At 46.1% G+C, this 17,604-nt stretch overlaps 1 protein-coding gene across 1 annotated transcript in view; it reads right to left on the bottom strand.

The window, feature by feature from the left end:
* Positions 1–17,604, bottom strand: part of myo15b (myosin XVB) — a 452,296-nt gene that overhangs the window by 274,486 nt on the left and 160,206 nt on the right. The window contains exons 21-23 of the mRNA XM_073026589.1: positions 11,899–12,023; positions 6,453–6,570; positions 5,019–5,194 (exon numbers count right to left, since the gene is read on the bottom strand). Coding sequence (XP_072882690.1) covers positions 5,019–5,194; positions 6,453–6,570; positions 11,899–12,023 — 419 coding nt within the window. The remainder of the gene's footprint in view (positions 1–5,018; positions 5,195–6,452; positions 6,571–11,898; positions 12,024–17,604) is intronic.

Here is a 17,604-nt window from a genome sequence, read left to right as displayed (position 1 = left end):
TCTTACTAATATACAGGAGGCCACACCAGGAGTGCTAGACGCAGTATATGACTCCAACAGACTCATAGGTGAAGTATCGCTTCACCAGGAAGGACTGTTTGGGGCCTTGAATGGTAATGAGGGAGAATGTGTAGGGGTAGATGTAGCACTTGTTCTGCTTGCAAGGATAAGTGCCAGGAGGGATATCAGTGGGGAAGGACGAATGGACAAGGGAGTCACATAGGGAGTGTTCCCTGCGGACAGCAGAAAGTAGGGGAGAGGGAAAGATGCACTTGGAGATGGTGGAAGTTTCGAAGAATTATGTGCTGGATGCGGAGGCTGGTGGGTGGTAGGTGAAGACAAGAGGAGCCCTATCCTGGTAGAGTGGTGGGAGGATTGGGTAAGAGCAGATGTGGGTAAAATGGAAGGGATGCGGTTGAGGGCAGTGCTGATGATGGAGGAAGGGAAGCCCCTTTCTTTGAAAAAGGATGACATTTTTTTCTGAAATGAAAAGTCTCATCCTGAGAGCAGATGTGGCGGAGGCTTTGGAATTGAGAGAAGGGGATTGTGTTTTCACAAATAACAGGGTGGGAAGAGGTATAGTCCAGGTAGCTGTGAGAGTCCATGGGTTTATAATACACATCAGTGGATAAGCTGTCTCTGGAGATAGAGACAGTAAGATTGAGAAAGGGGAGGGAGGTGATAAGTTGTCTCCAGAGACAGGGACAGTGAGATCGAAAAAGGGAGGGGGTACGAAGTTGAGTTCTTCTTCTGCTGCCTCCATATCCGAGCTTATTTCTTTGGCAAGGACTCTCCACCCTGCACTGATGACCCCTTCTCCCGTCTTCAATCCTCCTCCTCTTTCTGGACACCCTGCCCTGGGCTTTTGCCTGCTCTGGATCTTTCCATTGCCAACTGCTGATGGGACATCAACTGTCTAGACTTCAACACTCCTCCTATTCCAACCTCACTCCTTCCAAAAGCTCAGCTCTCCACACCAATCCTAAGCTCACCATCAAACTGCAGATAAAAGAGGTGTTGTAGTAGTCTGGTGGATTGACCTCCACCTCACTGAGGCCCAGTGCCAACTCTCAGACACCTCCTTTTACTTACCCCTCAAACGTGATCCCACAAAGGAACACCAGGCCATTGTCTCCCACACCATCACCAATGTTATTAACTCTAGGGATCTCCCGTCCACTAACACCAACCTCAAAGTTCCCATACCTCGCATCTCCCACCCAAGATTCACAAACCTGCTTGTCCAGGTAGACCCATTGTTTCAGCTTGTTCCTGCCCCATCAAACTCATATCTGCATATCCCCCCTAGTTCAGTCCCTTCCTACCTATAACTGTGACACCTCGCACGCTCCGGATTTTTTCAATGATTTCAGGTTCCCTGATCCCCATCATCTTATTTTCACCATGGATGTCCAGTCGTAATACACCTCCATCCCCAACCAGAAAGGCCTCAAAGCTCTCAAGACCCAACCCGTTCCCCTCCACCACCACTCTCCTCCACCTAACAGGACTTGTCCTCACTCTAAAATATTTCTCCTTTGGCTTCCCCCACTTCCTTCAGGACAAAAGGTGTAGCCATGCACACTCACGTGGGCCCCAATTATGCCTACCTATTTGTCAGCTACATGGAACAGTCTATGTTTCAAGCCTACACTGGTGACTGTCCCTCACTTTTCCTACACTACATCGATGATTGCATTGGCGCTACTTCCTGCACCCATGCTGAACTCCTCAACTTCATCCACGTAGCCTCCAACTTTCACCCTGCCCTCAAATTTACACGGTCTATTTCTGACACCCCTTCTCCTTCCTCGATCTCACTGTCTCTATCTCTGGATAGCTTATTCACTGATGTCTATTATAAACCCATAGGTTCTCACAGCTGCCTGGACTACACCATTTCCCACTCTGTTATTTGTAAAAATGCCATTCCCTTCTCTCAATTCCTCCATCTCCACCGCATCTGCAGATGAGGTTTTCATTCTAGAATGAAGGAGATGTCCTCCTTTTTCAAAGAAAGGGGCTTCCCTTCCTCCACCAACAACACTGCCCTTCCATTTCACACACTCTAACAGGGATAGGGTTCCTCTTGTCCTCACCTACCAGGCCACCAGCCACTGTGTCCAGCACGTAATTCTCTGGAACTTCCGCCATCTTCAGCAGGATCCCACCACCAAGCACATCTTTCCCTTCCTCCTATTTTCTGCTTTCTGCAGGGATCGTTCCCTATGCAACTCGCTTGTTTATTCGTCCTTCTCCAATGATCTCCCTCCCAGCACTTATCCTTGGAAGCGAAGTAAGTGTTATACCTGCTGCTACACTTCCTTCCTCACAATCATTTAGGGCTCCAAACAGTCCTTCCAGGTGGGGCCTGCGAGTCTGTTAGGGTCATATACTGCGTCCGGTGCTCCCGGTGTGGCCTCCTGTATATTGATTGGTGAGACTCAACGTAGATTGGGAGACCGCTTCGCTGAGCACCTACGCTCCGTCCGCCTGAAAACGCGGGATCTCCCAGTGGTCACCAATTTTAATTCCACTTCCCATTCCTATTCCAGTATGTGTGCCCATGGCCTCCTCCACTGTCATGATGAAGCCACACTCAGGTTGGAAGAACAACAACACGTTATATTCTGCTTGCGTAACCTCTAATCTGATGGCATGAATGTTGATTTCTCGAACTTCCGGTAATGCACCCCAACCCTCAACTCCTTCACCATTTCCCATTTCCTTTTCCCTCTCTCATCTTATCTCCTCACCTCCCTTTGGTACTCCTTCGCCCTTTTTCTTTCTTCCGTGGCCTTCTATCTCTTTCATCTATTTACTTCCCAATTCTTTACTTCATCCCCTCCCCTTCAGGTTTCACCTATGTTATGTAGGATGAACAGCTCTGATGGGCAGAAGGGTGCAGAGTTGCCCATGTCCCCCCCGCCCCGGGAGAATCACAAACCATTACTGTTGCTATGCTGCTCATGAGAGAGAGAGAGATGTAAAAGAAAACATGCAAGAACATCTGCTACAGATAAGAGAGGGGAGAGAGGCTTGTTGATTCACCGTATTATGACTTCTGAGAGACTTATGACTTCTGAGAGGGTTATTTATCTTGTACCATTCTGTTCATTAAAATTCCTCAGTGGACAGCCAGAGTGGGCTGGTTTGATGGACACAGCCATTCAAAATTGATTGACAACTGAGACCCCATGAGTAGGGATAAAAGTGAGGTCTGGGGAGACACCCTTCAGACACACCAGGAGACACACTAGTGGACACTGTTTGAGTGTTGGAACCCACGGGAAGGTGTGGGGCATCGGAGACCGAACAAAGAGATCGGTCAGTTAAACTGACAGTGTTATAGCAGGGCCGGTGGGGACTTGTGTGTGTGTCCACTCATGCCAGAGTGACGAGTCCACCACAGAAGAACGGTCTAGCTGAAGGACAGAGGGGTCATAACTGAATGGCCACAACGACACGACGGATCAAGAACGCAAAGGAAGGTTTGCCTGACTGTAGCTGTTACTGCTCACTCGCTCTCTCTCTCTCTCTCTCTCTCCCCAACGATTACAACACAACAACCAATATCTACCTCAGCACGTATGAACTGAACTGAACTTCGTACTTTTATATGACAATTCATTATCCCCTAGACATCGATAGAGCTTGCTTATTATTATTCCCACACTTTTAGGTTTATTATTGCTAGCATGTATTATCTATATATTTGCATTACTGATATTGATTTGTGTATTTTATTAATAAACACTTTTGAATATAGTACCACCAGACTCCAACAGATTCTTCTTTCTCTGCTGGTTAGACACCCAGTTACGGGGTACGTAACACCTATCACCTGGTGTTTCTCTCAGTTTTTTCCCCTCCAGTCCTGCTGAAGGGTCTTGGCGCAAAACATTGACTGTACTCTTTACCTAAATGCTGCCTGGCCTACTGAGATCCTCCAACATTTTTTTTTGTGTATTGCATTCTTTCAAGAGGAGTAGAATACAAAAGCAAAGGTGTAATGCTGAGACTTTATAAAGCACCGGTGAGCAGGTTTGGGCCCCTTATCTTAGGAAGGGATGTGCTGAAACTGGACGGGGTTCAAAGGAGGTTCACGAAAATGATTCCAGGATTAAATGGCTTGTCATATGAGGAGTGTCCGATGCCTCTGGTCCTGTAATCACTAGAATTCAGAGGAATGAGGGGTGACTTCATTGAAACCTATCGAATGGTGAAAGGCATCTATTGAGTGGATGTGAAGAAGATCTTTCCTATGATGGGAGAGTTTAAGACCAGAGGATACAGCCTCAGAATAGATGGCCATCCTTTTAGAACAAAGATTAGGAGGAATTCCTTTAGCCAGAGAGTGGTGAATCTGTGGAATTCGTTGCCACAGGCAGCTGTGGAGGCCAAGTCTTTATGTACATTTAAGAAAGAGGTTGATAGATTCTTGAATGGTCAGGGCATGAAAGGATACGGGGAGAAGGCAGGAGGGTGGGGCTGAGAGGAAAACTGGATCAGCCATAATGAAATGGTGGAGCAGACTCAATGGGCCAAATGGTTATTTACTGCAGTTGGTCTTTATTAATCACACATACTGTAGGTTGTGGGGCACTGTAGGATGTCATGCAGACACCGAGGGCTCAAACAATGATCAGTATTGAGGTGTACTGGGACTGAGGCTGCTGACCCAGAGACCCTCTCATCTGGCTCCTGGTACTCAGCTGTACAGCCGCTCCAACACTGGTGATGGCAGATGGATTCATTCCACCATGTAATCGGCATCTCCTCTGCATATACACAGACATCTGGTGCTCACGGACAGTTTCAGAAGACCAGCTCTGTCACTTCTCCCCACAGTGGCCTACATGAAGCCCAAGGGGAGAATCTATGCTTTAGTGGATGCGGACCACTTTTTACGAGCCAGAGAAGATGGTCGAAAGGGATTGTTTTCTTCTTGTCTGTGGCTTTCACTGCTCTCAATGCAAAATTGTATCTTTTAAACACAAAGCTCACTAGAGTCTGACCTGGCCTGGTGTCCCCTGATCTGAGACTGGACAATGACAATCTTGTGCCTGAAGAGCTGGAAGTTTCTCCTGTTGATGAAGGCACGGATATTCTTCTGAATGGTGACTGCTGCCCAGTCCTGTGCTCTTCTCCAGCAACTTTCCAACTGATTGAAAACTTGCTTCTTCAGAAAGGCCTGGAAAACAATTACAATGAAACTCTAGAGGCAGCTTCAATGTCATTGTCCAGGTATCTGTCCAATGCAGACTACTGGAACCCACAGGGACCTGTCACATGTAGGCCACAAGTACCCACTGGTACCTGCCTTATGTCAACTACAGGTATCCACAGGTACTCAAAGGAGGTTCATGAAAATGATTCCAGGATTGAATGGCTTGTCATATGAAGAGCATTTGATGGCTCTGGGCCTGTATTCACTAGAATTCAGAAGAGTGAGGGGTGGCCTCTTTGAAACCTTGATAGAGTGGATGTGGAGAGGACGTTTCCTATGGTGGGAGAGTCCAAGACCAGAGTACACAGCCTCAGAATAGAGGGGTGCCCTTTAAGAACGGAGATGAAGTGGAATTTCCTTACCCAGAGAGTGGTGAATCTGTGGAATTCTTTGCCACATGCAGCTGTGGAGGCCAGAAGTTGATAGATTCTTGATTGGTCAGGGCATGAAGGGATACGGGGAGAAGGCAGGAGATTGGGGCTGAGGGGAAATATGAGTCAGCCATGATGAAATGGCAGAGCAGACTTGACAGGCCAAATGGCCTAATTCTGCTCCTATATCTTATAGTCATGGCATTTTTCATATAGACTATGGGTACCTACTGGTACCTGCAGGTGTCTGATTGAGGTAGCATCTTCCCATTACTCCATTTGAAGCCACTGTACCCTGCCATTCTCCATAACAGTAAAACAGAATGCTGTATTCAACAGATCAAGCAATATCTGTAGAATAGAAACAGATTTAATGCTTTAGATTGAAGACTCTTCATCAAAAACATCTGAACTGAAATGTTGCCTCCTTTTCCCTCTCTTCATGGACACTGTCTGAACTAGTGAGCATTTTCACTTCTGATTTATAGCATCCATGTTTCTGTTGGTTTCCAATTATCTTCTGCTCCTCTTTATATATTCATTCTATATCACACTTACACCTTCACCATTCTCTGCATAGCTCACTATTCCCCAGAGCATTACCATTTTAAACTCCAATACTCCCCACACTGCATTCCACACATCCCACTGATCCCTAGCCTGTAAGATCCAGAGATTACATCCTTCACCAGTGACCAGTCACCGCAAACCCCTTCATTCACAGAGTTCATTTATTATCACACCATTTTCATCTTCTTCATTCTCCAATTCTCTTTCAGCATCCTCATTGTTCCTCGAGGTCTAGTCTCTGCAAAACAGAGCTGCAGTGCTGGTATCCATTAGCTAATTACCTTGGTGATTCCCAGCTGATAGGACCCTGAGGTCCCCTTTGTGATCTTCTTTAGTATAGAGGAGCACAGGTCACGGTGCGAGGAAAGGTCCTTCACTTGACCCAATAAAACGCTGTACCTGCGGATGGCAGAGAACAACAGCTAGCGTGAGGTCAACAGGTACAGGTTCCCAGGAACATTGCCCAGTTATCTGACAAAGTATTTCACATCATAACTTCTCTGTAGCCTTGATTGTCAATCCTAATTATGCTATTTGCAAAATACTTTGTAAAGTGAGTTTCTTAAAAATCATGTTCTGTTGAGGATGGTCAGGGACAACTTTGGTTCATGATGTGCTGAGGTGGACCAGACACTCGTACCCCGATCCTGGCCGATCAGATTGCCAGTTCAACTCCAAGTTCCCGTCAATACCAGTAATCTGTCACTCCCACCAATTCACTGGGCTTCTATCTCTGTCCCTTAAAATTCTTCAAAGACTCTCCTTCCACCTCCTTTACAGGAAGAAATTTTCAATAAATCACAGCAGTCTGGGTATGGAAAAGAATTGTTAATATTTCAGTTCATCAGTTCAGATCCTGATGCAGAGCTTCAACTCAAAATATCGACAGTTCCTTTCCCACCCCTATCTGTGACCCCCTCCTGTACCCCAACAGATGCTCGACCTGCTCAGTTCTTCCAGAAGTTTGTTGCAAACCTATGCTGTTATCTTCTCTTATAAGACAACACTGTCCAGTAAACTTCAGCTGAATTGTTTCTAATCCATTAACATCCTTCCTATGTAAAGAAACCAGTGGTGTACACATTACTGGAGATGTGCTCTCAGCAATACCCTTGGCAACTAAAACATAGCCTCCTGTTAATTATCCTTGCAATGAATGGTAACAATCTGTCCAGCTTTTTTCATTATATGCTGTAGTTACACATTAGCCCTTAGTAAATCATGCTCCAGCAGCTTCAGACCCTCTGCATCTCACATCTCTGCAATCTCTCACCATTTAAATAAAGTGCTTCTTATTTTTCTGCCAAAATGACCAATCTCACATTTGCTAGATCTTTCCCCAACTTATTAATCTATCCATACCCCTTTGTAACTTCCTTTTGTTGTATTAGCCTCTACCAGATCTCCCCTCAGCCTCAACCGCGCCAAAGTAAACTACCCAAGTTTCTCCAGCCTCTCATGACAGCACATGCCCTCTAAAGCAGGCAGCATCCTTGTAAACCTCTTCTGCACTCTCCTCAACATCCTTCCTCTCGTGCAGCAATGACAATCCTTAGAACTAGATCCTGTTTCCTTTTGTCCTCTTCACAACTTTCCTACAGATATTAGTGATCCAGCAAATTATCACCCGTCTCCTTGATGCCATCACCTCAGTGAGCTGTTTGCCCAATACCAAGTTCAGTATAACACCACTGATTACATCAACCAAGCAGACAGGACCCATTCATGCCCACTCTGGGGTTCCTGTGAGCCAGCCAAGATTTGATTCTCCTGCACACAAACGTGATTTCCCTTTCACAAAACCAAGCTAGCTTTGCTCAGTTACCTTGATTCTTTCTAATTGCCAATTTATAACATATTCAATTATAACTAATTCTAATGTTTCTAACATTTCCCAACAGGCAGGTGTTATGCTAACTGCCCCATATTTTGCTGCTCTTTGATTCCCTGTTTTGAAGTAAAGCAGTCACATTTTCTACCTTCTAATTTAGTGGAACTGTCAGGTCACCTCTCATCCTCCATCGCTCCAAGAAGAAAAGGCCAAGTTCACTCAACGTATTCTCATAAGGCATGCTCCCCAATCCAGACAACATCCTTCATCTCATAGTTTTTCCCTACCTTATGAATTATTCAATCACTTTTTATATTGTGTTCAATTTCTTAACCTGTTATGATAGACTATGAATGATATTTTTAGTTAACTTTGGACAATGGGTCCTCACTATTAAACATTTCTTGCTTCTTGTGTCCATTCTGTGAACTCTGAAGAACTTCCTTAATGAAATGTTCCCTTGATTTAGCAATGACAAAGGGTCTCTTATCTGAAACATGAACTGCTTCTTTTTCCAGATACCACCTGACCTGTTGAGTGTTTCTTTACCTGTTTATTTCATCAAGCTCTGCTTTCATGCCCACATGCTTGCTGTTCTGGTAGCCGCACTATAGGAAGGATGTTGAGGCTTTGGAGGGGGTGCAGAAGAGGTTTACCAGGATGATGCCTGGTTTAGAAAGTATGTTCTACCATGAGGGGCTGGACAAACTTGGCTTGTTTTCTCTGGAGCAGTGAAAGCTGAGAGTAGATCTGAAACATAGAAAACCTACAGCATAGTAAAGGCCCTTCGGCCCACAAAACTATGTCGAACATGTCCTTACCTGAGAGATTACCTAGGGTTACCCATAGCCCTCTATTTTTCTGAGCTCCATATACCTGTCCAGGAGTCTCTTAAAAGACACCATCATATCTGCCTTCACCACCGTTGCCGGCAGCCCATTCCACGCACTCACCACTCTCTGCGTAAAAAACTTACCCCTGACATCTCCTTTGTACCTACTTCCAAGCACCTTAAAACTGTTCCCTCTTGTGCTAGCCATTTCCACCCTGGGAAAAAGCCTCTGACTATCCACAAGATCAATGCCTCTCATCATCTTATATATCTTATCTTTCGTAAGCTCTTCTTTCCTTCTTGACTAGATTTACAATAGCCTTTGTACACCACGGTTCCTGTACCCTTCCATACCCTGTCTCATTGGATTGTACCTGTGCAGAACTCCACACAAATATCCCCTGAACATTTGCCACATTTCGGCAGAAATCTGTTTCCAATTTATGCTTCCAAGTTCCTGCCTGACAGCCACAAATTTCCCCTTACTCCAATTAAACGCTTTCCTAGCTTGTCTGTTCCTACCCCTCTCCAATGCCATAGTCAAGGAGATAGAATTATGAACACTATTTCCAAAATGCTCTCCCACTGACCAGGTTCATTTCCCAATACCAGATCAAGTACAGCCTCTCCTCTATTACGTCAAGAAATCTTCTTGAACACACCTATCAAACTACACCAATCTAAACCCCTTGCTCTAGGAACATGCCAATCGATATTTGGGAAATTAAAATCTCCCACCATGACAACCCTGTTATTATTACACCTTTACACAATCTGTCTCCCTATCTGCTCCTCAATGTCCCTGGGTGGTCTACAAAAAACACCCAGTAGAGTTATTGACACGTTCCTGTTCCTAATTTCCACCCACAGGGACTCGGTAGACAATCCCTCCATGCCTTCCTCCTTTTCTACAGCCGTCACACTATCTCTGATCAATAGTGCCATGTCCCCACCTCTTTTGCCTCCCTCCCTGCCCTTTCTGAAACATCTAAGGTCTGGCACTTGAAGTAACCATTCCTGCCCCTGAGCCATCCAAGTCTCTGTAATGGCCACAACATCATAGCTCCAAGTACTGATCCATGATCTAAGCTTATCCACTTTGTTCATAATACTCCTCGCATTAAAGTAGACACATCTCAAACCATTGGTCTGAGCGCATCCCTTCTCTATCACCTGCCTATCCTCCCTCTCACACTGTCTCCAAGCTTCATCTATTTGTGAGCCAACCGCCTCTCCCTCAGTCTCTTCAGTTTGGTTCCCACCCCCCAGCAATTCTAGTTTAAACTCTCTCCAGTAGCCTTAGCAAACCTCCTCACTAAGATATTGGTCCCCCTGGGATTCAAGTGCAATCTGTCCCTTTTGTACAAGTCACTCCTGCCCCAAAAGAGGGCCCAATGATCCAGAAATATGAATCCCTGCCCCCTGCTCCAATCCCTCAGCCACGCATTTATCCTCCACCTCACTCTATTCCTGATCTGATAGTGGCATAGATAGAGTAGACAGGGAGAAATGTCGAACACCAGAAGGCATGAATTGGAGGTAAGAGGGGGTAGGTTCAAGGGGGATGTGAGGGTTAAGTTTTTCTCAGAGAGTCATGGATGCCTGAAATGCACTGCCTGGTGTGGAGGTAGAGGCAAATACATAAGAGGGTTTTAAGAGACATTTAGATCAGCACATGGATGTAAGGAAGATGGAGGGATATGGACATGGTGTTGGTTGGAGGGAGTTTGGGGGTTTTGATTTACTTTTTAGCTGGTTCAACAGAATGTTGTGGGCCAAAGTGCCAGTTCCTGTGCAGTACTATGTTCTAAATGGTGTCTGACACACTTGAGTTCCTCTAAAATCTTGCATTTTGATCCTGATTCCAGCATCTGTAGACTCTTGTGTCTCCATTTTACCTTGCTGCACAATATCATGTCCAATGTATCACTGCGTCTGGCTGTTTCCAGAGGGCACTACGCTATGAAACTATCCAGGAATACACTATTAACAGATGTGGGTTTCCATTGCCATCTGTAGATTAAAATTGCCCATGATTACCATTATATCTTTATGATAAACTCCCAATACTTTTTTTATACTCTTGCCTCCTATGCATTTTTTTGGTAGGCACCTGTACACTAATGCTTTTGTTTTCTTTCATCTCCACTGAAACTACTTCCACTTCCCAGGCAGCATCTCTATTACAGTAAGACCATTGTGAATATACATAGCCATTCCACATTTTCCCTGTCCTTCCTGAATGTCATATACCCTTCAACATTCAGGTCCCTGTCTATGTCACCCTGCAGTCATGTCTCTGTGATGGCTACCACACCTTACTTTCTATTTGTGCACTCCAGGTACGTTTTGATTTGAGTACCACATGTGTTCAAGTATAGAGCCTTTAGTTTTGGTTTTTCAAAGCTCATAGTGTCTTGCTGGTAGTGTACGCCGTCAGCTTCCTGATATTGAAGAGAAATAGCATGTTTATTTCTCATTCAAGTTGTGTTCAGTAGAAGATTCATCACCCATCTACCATCTTAACACAATATTAAAGAAAATGAACCTTTTGTCGGTGGTAAGCGCTGCTGGAGGAACTCAGTGGGTTGAGCGGCGTCTCTGAAAGGACAGGGACTGTTGATGTTTCAGGTTGAAATCCCGCATCAGGACCTCTTTGCTGCTTTAACATAATCAACCACACAGGATAGGCTGAGATCCAGAGTCACTGTTAGTTTGTAGGCGACAGGTCGGGGAATTGGCAGAAGACAGATCTGCACAAGCGAGTTCACTGCAGATATGTGTGTGCTCAGTGATAGGAAAACTTGCAATTGTTATCTCAAAATATTAATAAACCCTAATGCCTGCTTTTAAATGAATAACCACTAAATTTCTAGTCAGCAACTTTATCTGATAATTCATGAAATCAGTATTTTCTTTTTGTTCCCTCAGTTACTGAGTGCCATTTAGCATGACAAGGTAAATTTGACATTGCTGGGACTGGAGGGGATGAACTTGAGACCTCTCCCTCGTGACAATCCAAAAGCAGTAACCAAGGCGGCACCATAATACATATTACCCCCACCTGCTGGTAAAGTCCAGGAATGGAATTCTGACTGGATAGCCTTCCTTTCTAATATGGATTGCCTCCATAATCCCTGAATGCCTGAGTTGGAAACCAACACACTCCATATCAAAGTGGTCAGCGATCTGTCGGAGACAACAATAAAACACTGAAGTCAAAAAAGGAAAAATAATACATGAAGTGAGCACAACCTGCTATTGCTTTCACAACCACTGTAACCCAGTAATACCATAATAAATAGTAAGGCTCTTGCAGTGTCGAGGATCTGAGAGATCTTGGGGTCCATGTCGATAGGTCACTCAAAGCTGCTGTGCAGTTTGACAGTGTTGTTAAGAAGGTGTACGGTGTGTCGGCATTCATCAAATGTGGGATTGAGTTTAGTAGTCGTGAGGTAATGTTACAGCTATGTAAGACCTTGGTCAACCTCCATTTGGAGTACTGTGTTCAGTTCTGGTCAGCTCGTTACAGGACGGATGTGGATACTGTAGAGAGGGTGCAGAGGAGATTTACAAGGATGTTGCTTGGATTGGAGGACGTACCTTATGAGAATAGGTTGAGTGTACATGACCTTTTTTCCTTGGAGCGATGGAGGATAAGAGGTGACCCGATAGAGGTGTATAATCGTGTGGAGGCTTTTCCCCAGGGCTGAAATGGCGAACACGAGGGGTCATCGTTTTAAGGTGCTTGGAAATAGGTACCGAGGGGATGTCAGGGGTAAGTTTTTCACACAGAGAGTGCGGGGTGCGTGGAATACACTGCCGGCGCCAGTGGTGGAAATGGACACAATAGGATCTTTTAAGAGCCTCTTAGGTACATGGAGCTTAGAAAAATAGAAGGCTATGCACGAGGGAAATGCTAGGCAGTCTCTAGAGTAGGCTACTTGGCTGGCACAACATAGTGGGCCGAAGGGACTGTAATGTGCTGTACATTTCTATGTTCTATGCTCACACCATACCCTGCTATTGCTTTCACAACTACTGTAACCTAATAATACCACAGACTGCCATCCTCTTCACAACCATTGTTCCCCAGTTACACCACACACCGCTATTTCTTTCACAATTACTGTGGCTGCAAACATCACACCAAACTATCTCTTTCACAATTACTGTGGCTGGAACATCACACCAAACTATCTCTTACACAATTACTGTGGGTGGAACATCACACCAAACTATCTCTTTCACAATTACTGTGGCTGGAACATCACACCAAACTATCTCTTTCACAATTACTGTGGCTGGAACATCACACCAAACTATCTCTTTCACAATTACTGTGGCTGGAACATCACACCAAACTATCTCTTTCACAATTACTGTGGCTGGAACATCACACCAAACTATCTCTTTCATAATTACTGTGACTGGAACATCACACCAAACTATCTCTTTCACAATTACTGTGGCTGGAACATCAGACCAAACTATCTCTTTCACAATTACTGTGGCTGGAACATCAGATCAAACTATCTCTTTCATAATTACTGTGACTGGAACATCACACCAAACTATCTCTTTCACAACCACTGTTCCTGGTAGCACCACACCCAGCTATCTTTCACAACTACTGTTGCCCAGTAACAAAACACATTGCTATGTCCTTCACAACTGCTGTTGCTCTGCAACACCACCCACTGCTATTTCCATCACAACCAATGTTGCCCAATAATATCACAACATGCAAATTCCTTCACAACCACTGTATCACAGTAACACCACACCCTGGTATCCTCTTCACAACCACTGTATCACAGTAACACCACACCCTGGTATCCAGTTTACAACCACTGTAACCCAGTAACACCACACCCTGCCATCCTCTTCACAACCACTGTATCACAGTAACACCACACCCTGGTATCCTCTTCACAACCACTGTAACCCAGTAACACCACACCCTGGTATCCTCTTCACAACCACAGTAACCCAGTAACACCACACCCTGGTATCCTCTTCACAACCACTGTAACCCAGTAACACCACACCCTGGTATCCTCTTCACAACCACTGTAACCCAGTAACACCACACCCTGGTATCCTCTTCACAACCACTGTAACCCAGTAACACCACACCCTGCCATCCTCTTCACAACCACTGTAACCCAGTAACACAGCACCCTGCCATCCTCTTCACAACCACTGTAACCCAGTAACACCACACCCTGGTATCCTCTTCACAACCACTGTAACCCAGTAACACCACACCCTGGTATCCTCTTCACAACCACTGTAACCCAGTAACACCACACCCTGGTATCCTCTTCACAACCACTGTAACCCAGTAACACCACACCCTGCCATCCTCTTCACAACCACTGTAACCCAGTAACACAGCACCCTGGTATCCTCTTCACAACCACTGTATCACAGTAACACCACACCCTGGTATCCTCTTCACAACCACTGTAACCCAGTAACACCACACCCTGGTATCCTCTTCACAACCACTGTAACCCAGTAACACCACACCCTGCCATCCTCTTCACAACCACTGTAACCCAGTAACACCACACCCTGGTATCCTCTTCACAACCACTGTAACCCAGTAACACCACACCCTGCCATCCTCTTCACAACCACTGTAACCCAGTAACACCACACCCTGGTATCCTCTTCACAACCACTGTAACCCAGTAACACCACACCCTGGTATCCTCTTCACAACCACTGTAACCCAGTAACACCACACCCTGGTATCCTCTTCACAACCACTGTAACCCAGTAACACAGCACCCTGGTATCCTCTTCACAACCACTGTAACCCAGTAACATCACACCCTGGTATCCAGTTTACAACCACTGTAACCCAGTAACACCACACCCTGGTATCCTCTTCACAACCACTGTAACCCAGTAACACCACACCCTGGTATCCTCTTCACAACCACTGTAACCCAGTAACACCACACCCTGGTATCCTCTTCACAACCACTGTAACCCAGTAACACCACACCCTGGTATCCTCTTCACAACCACTGTAACCCAGTAACACCACACCCTGCCATCCTCTTCACAACCACTGTAACCCAGTAACACCACACCCTGCCATCCTCTTCACAACCACTGTAACCCAGTAACACAGCACCCTGGTATCCTCTTCACAACCACTGTAACCCAGTAACATCACACCCTGGTATCCAGTTTACAACCACTGTAACCCAGTAACACCACACCCTGGTATCCTCTTCACAACCACTGTAACCCAGTAAAACCACACCCTGCCATCCTCTTCACAACCACTGTAACCCAGTAACACCACACCCTGGTATCCTCTTCACAACCACTGTAACCCAGTAACACAGCACCCTGCCATCCTTTTCACAACCACTGTAACCCAGTAACACCACACCCTGGTATGCTCTTCACAACCACTGTAACCCAGTAACACCACACCCTGCCATCCTCTTCACAACCACTGTAACCCAGTAACACCACACCCAGGTATCCTCTTCACAACCACTGTAACCCAGTAACACAGCACCCTGCCATCCTTTTCACAACCACTGTAACCCAGTAACACCACACCCTGGTATCCTCTTCACAACCACTGTAACCCAGTAACACCACACCCTGCCATCCTCTTCACAACCACTGTAACCCAGTAACACCACACCCTGCCATCCTCTTCACAACCACTGTAACCCAGTAACACCACACCCTGGTATCCTCTTCACAACCACTGTAACCCAGTAACACCACACCCTGGTATCCTCTTCACAACCACTGTAACCCAGTAACACCACACCCTGGTATCCTCTTCACAACCACTGTAACCCAGTAACACCACACCCTGGTATCCTCTTCACAACCACTGTAACCCAGTAACACCACACCCTGGTATCCTCTTCACAACCACTGTAACCCAGTAACACCACACCCTGGTATGCTCTTCACAACCACTGTAACCCAGTAACACCACACCCTGGTATCCTCTTCACAACCACTGTAACCCAGTAACACCACACCCTGGTATCCTCTTCACAACCACTGTAACCCAGTAACACCACACCCTGCCATCCTCTTCACAACCACTGTAACCCAGTAACACCACACCCTGGTATCCTCTTCACAACCACTGTAACCCAGTAACACCACACCCTGGTATCCTCTTCACAACCACTGTAACCCAGTAACACCACACCCTGGTATCCTCTTCACAACCACTGTAACCCAGTAACACCACACCCTGGTATCCTCTTCACAACCACTGTAACCCAGTAACACCACACCCTGGTATCCTCTTCACAACCACTGTAACCCAGTAACACAGCACCCTGCCATCCTTTTCACAACCACTGTAACCCAGTAACACCACACCCTGGTATGCTCTTCACAACCACTGTAACCCAGTAACACCACACCCTGCCATCCTCTTCACAACCACTGTAACCCAGTAACACCACACCCAGGTATCCTCTTCACAACCACTGTAACCCAGTAACACAGCACCCTGCCATCCTTTTCACAACCACTGTAACCCAGTAACACCACACCCTGGTATCCTCTTCACAACCACTGTAACCCAGTAACACCACACCCTGGTATCCTCTTCACAACCACTGTAACCCAGTAACACCACACCCTGCCATCCTCTTCACAACCACTGTAACCCAGTAACACCACACCCTGGTATCCTCTTCACAACCACTGTAACCCAGTAACACCACACCCTGGTATCCTCTTCACAACCACTGTAACCCAGTAACACCACACCCTGGTATCCTCTTCACAACCACTGTAACCCAGTAACACCACACCCTGGTATCCTCTTCACAACCACTGTAACCCAGTAACACCACACCCTGGTATCCTCTTCACAACCACTGTAACCCAGTAACACCACACCCTGGTATGCTCTTCACAACCACTGTAACCCAGTAACACCACACCCTGGTATCCTCTTCACAACCACTGTAACCCAGTAACACCACACCCTGGTATCCTCTTCACAACCACTGTAACCCAGTAACACCACACCCTGGTATCCTCTTCACAACCACTGTAACCCAGTAACACCACACCCTGGTATCCTCTTCACAACCACTGTAACCCAGTAACACCACACCCTGGTATCCTCTTCACAACCACTGTAACCCAGTAACACCACACCCTGGTATCCTCTTCACAACCACTGTAACCCAGTAACACCACACCCTGCCATCCTCTTCACAACCACTGTAACCCAGTAACACCACACCCTGCCATCCTCTTCACAACCACTGTAACCCAGTAACACCACACCCTGGTATCCTCTTCACAACCACTGTAACCCAGTAACACCACACCCTGCCATCCTCTTCACAACCACTGTAACCCAGTAACACCACACCCTGGTATCCTCTTCACAACCACTGTAACCCAGTAACACCACACCCTGGTATCCTCTTCACAACCACTGTAACCCAGTAACACAGCACCCTGCCATCCTCTTCACAACCACTGTAACCCAGTAACACAGCACCCTGGTATCCTCTTCACAACCACTGTAACCCAGTAACACCACACCCTGGTATCCTCTTCACAACCACTGTAACCCAGTAACACCACACCCTGCCATCCTCTTCACAACCACTGTAACCCAGTAACACCACACCCTGGTATCCTCTTCACAACCACTGTAACCCAGTAACACCACACCCTGGTATCCTCTTCACAACCACTGTAACCCAGTAACACCACACCCTGGTATCCTCTTCACAACCAC

Source organism: Hemitrygon akajei, chromosome 22 (assembly GCF_048418815.1).
Source record: "Hemitrygon akajei chromosome 22, sHemAka1.3, whole genome shotgun sequence".
NCBI classification, from domain to species: domain Eukaryota; kingdom Metazoa; phylum Chordata; class Chondrichthyes; order Myliobatiformes; family Dasyatidae; genus Hemitrygon; species Hemitrygon akajei.
The sequence above is the reverse complement of the archived record's forward strand: the minus strand, read 5'-3'. Positions and strand labels throughout refer to the sequence as shown.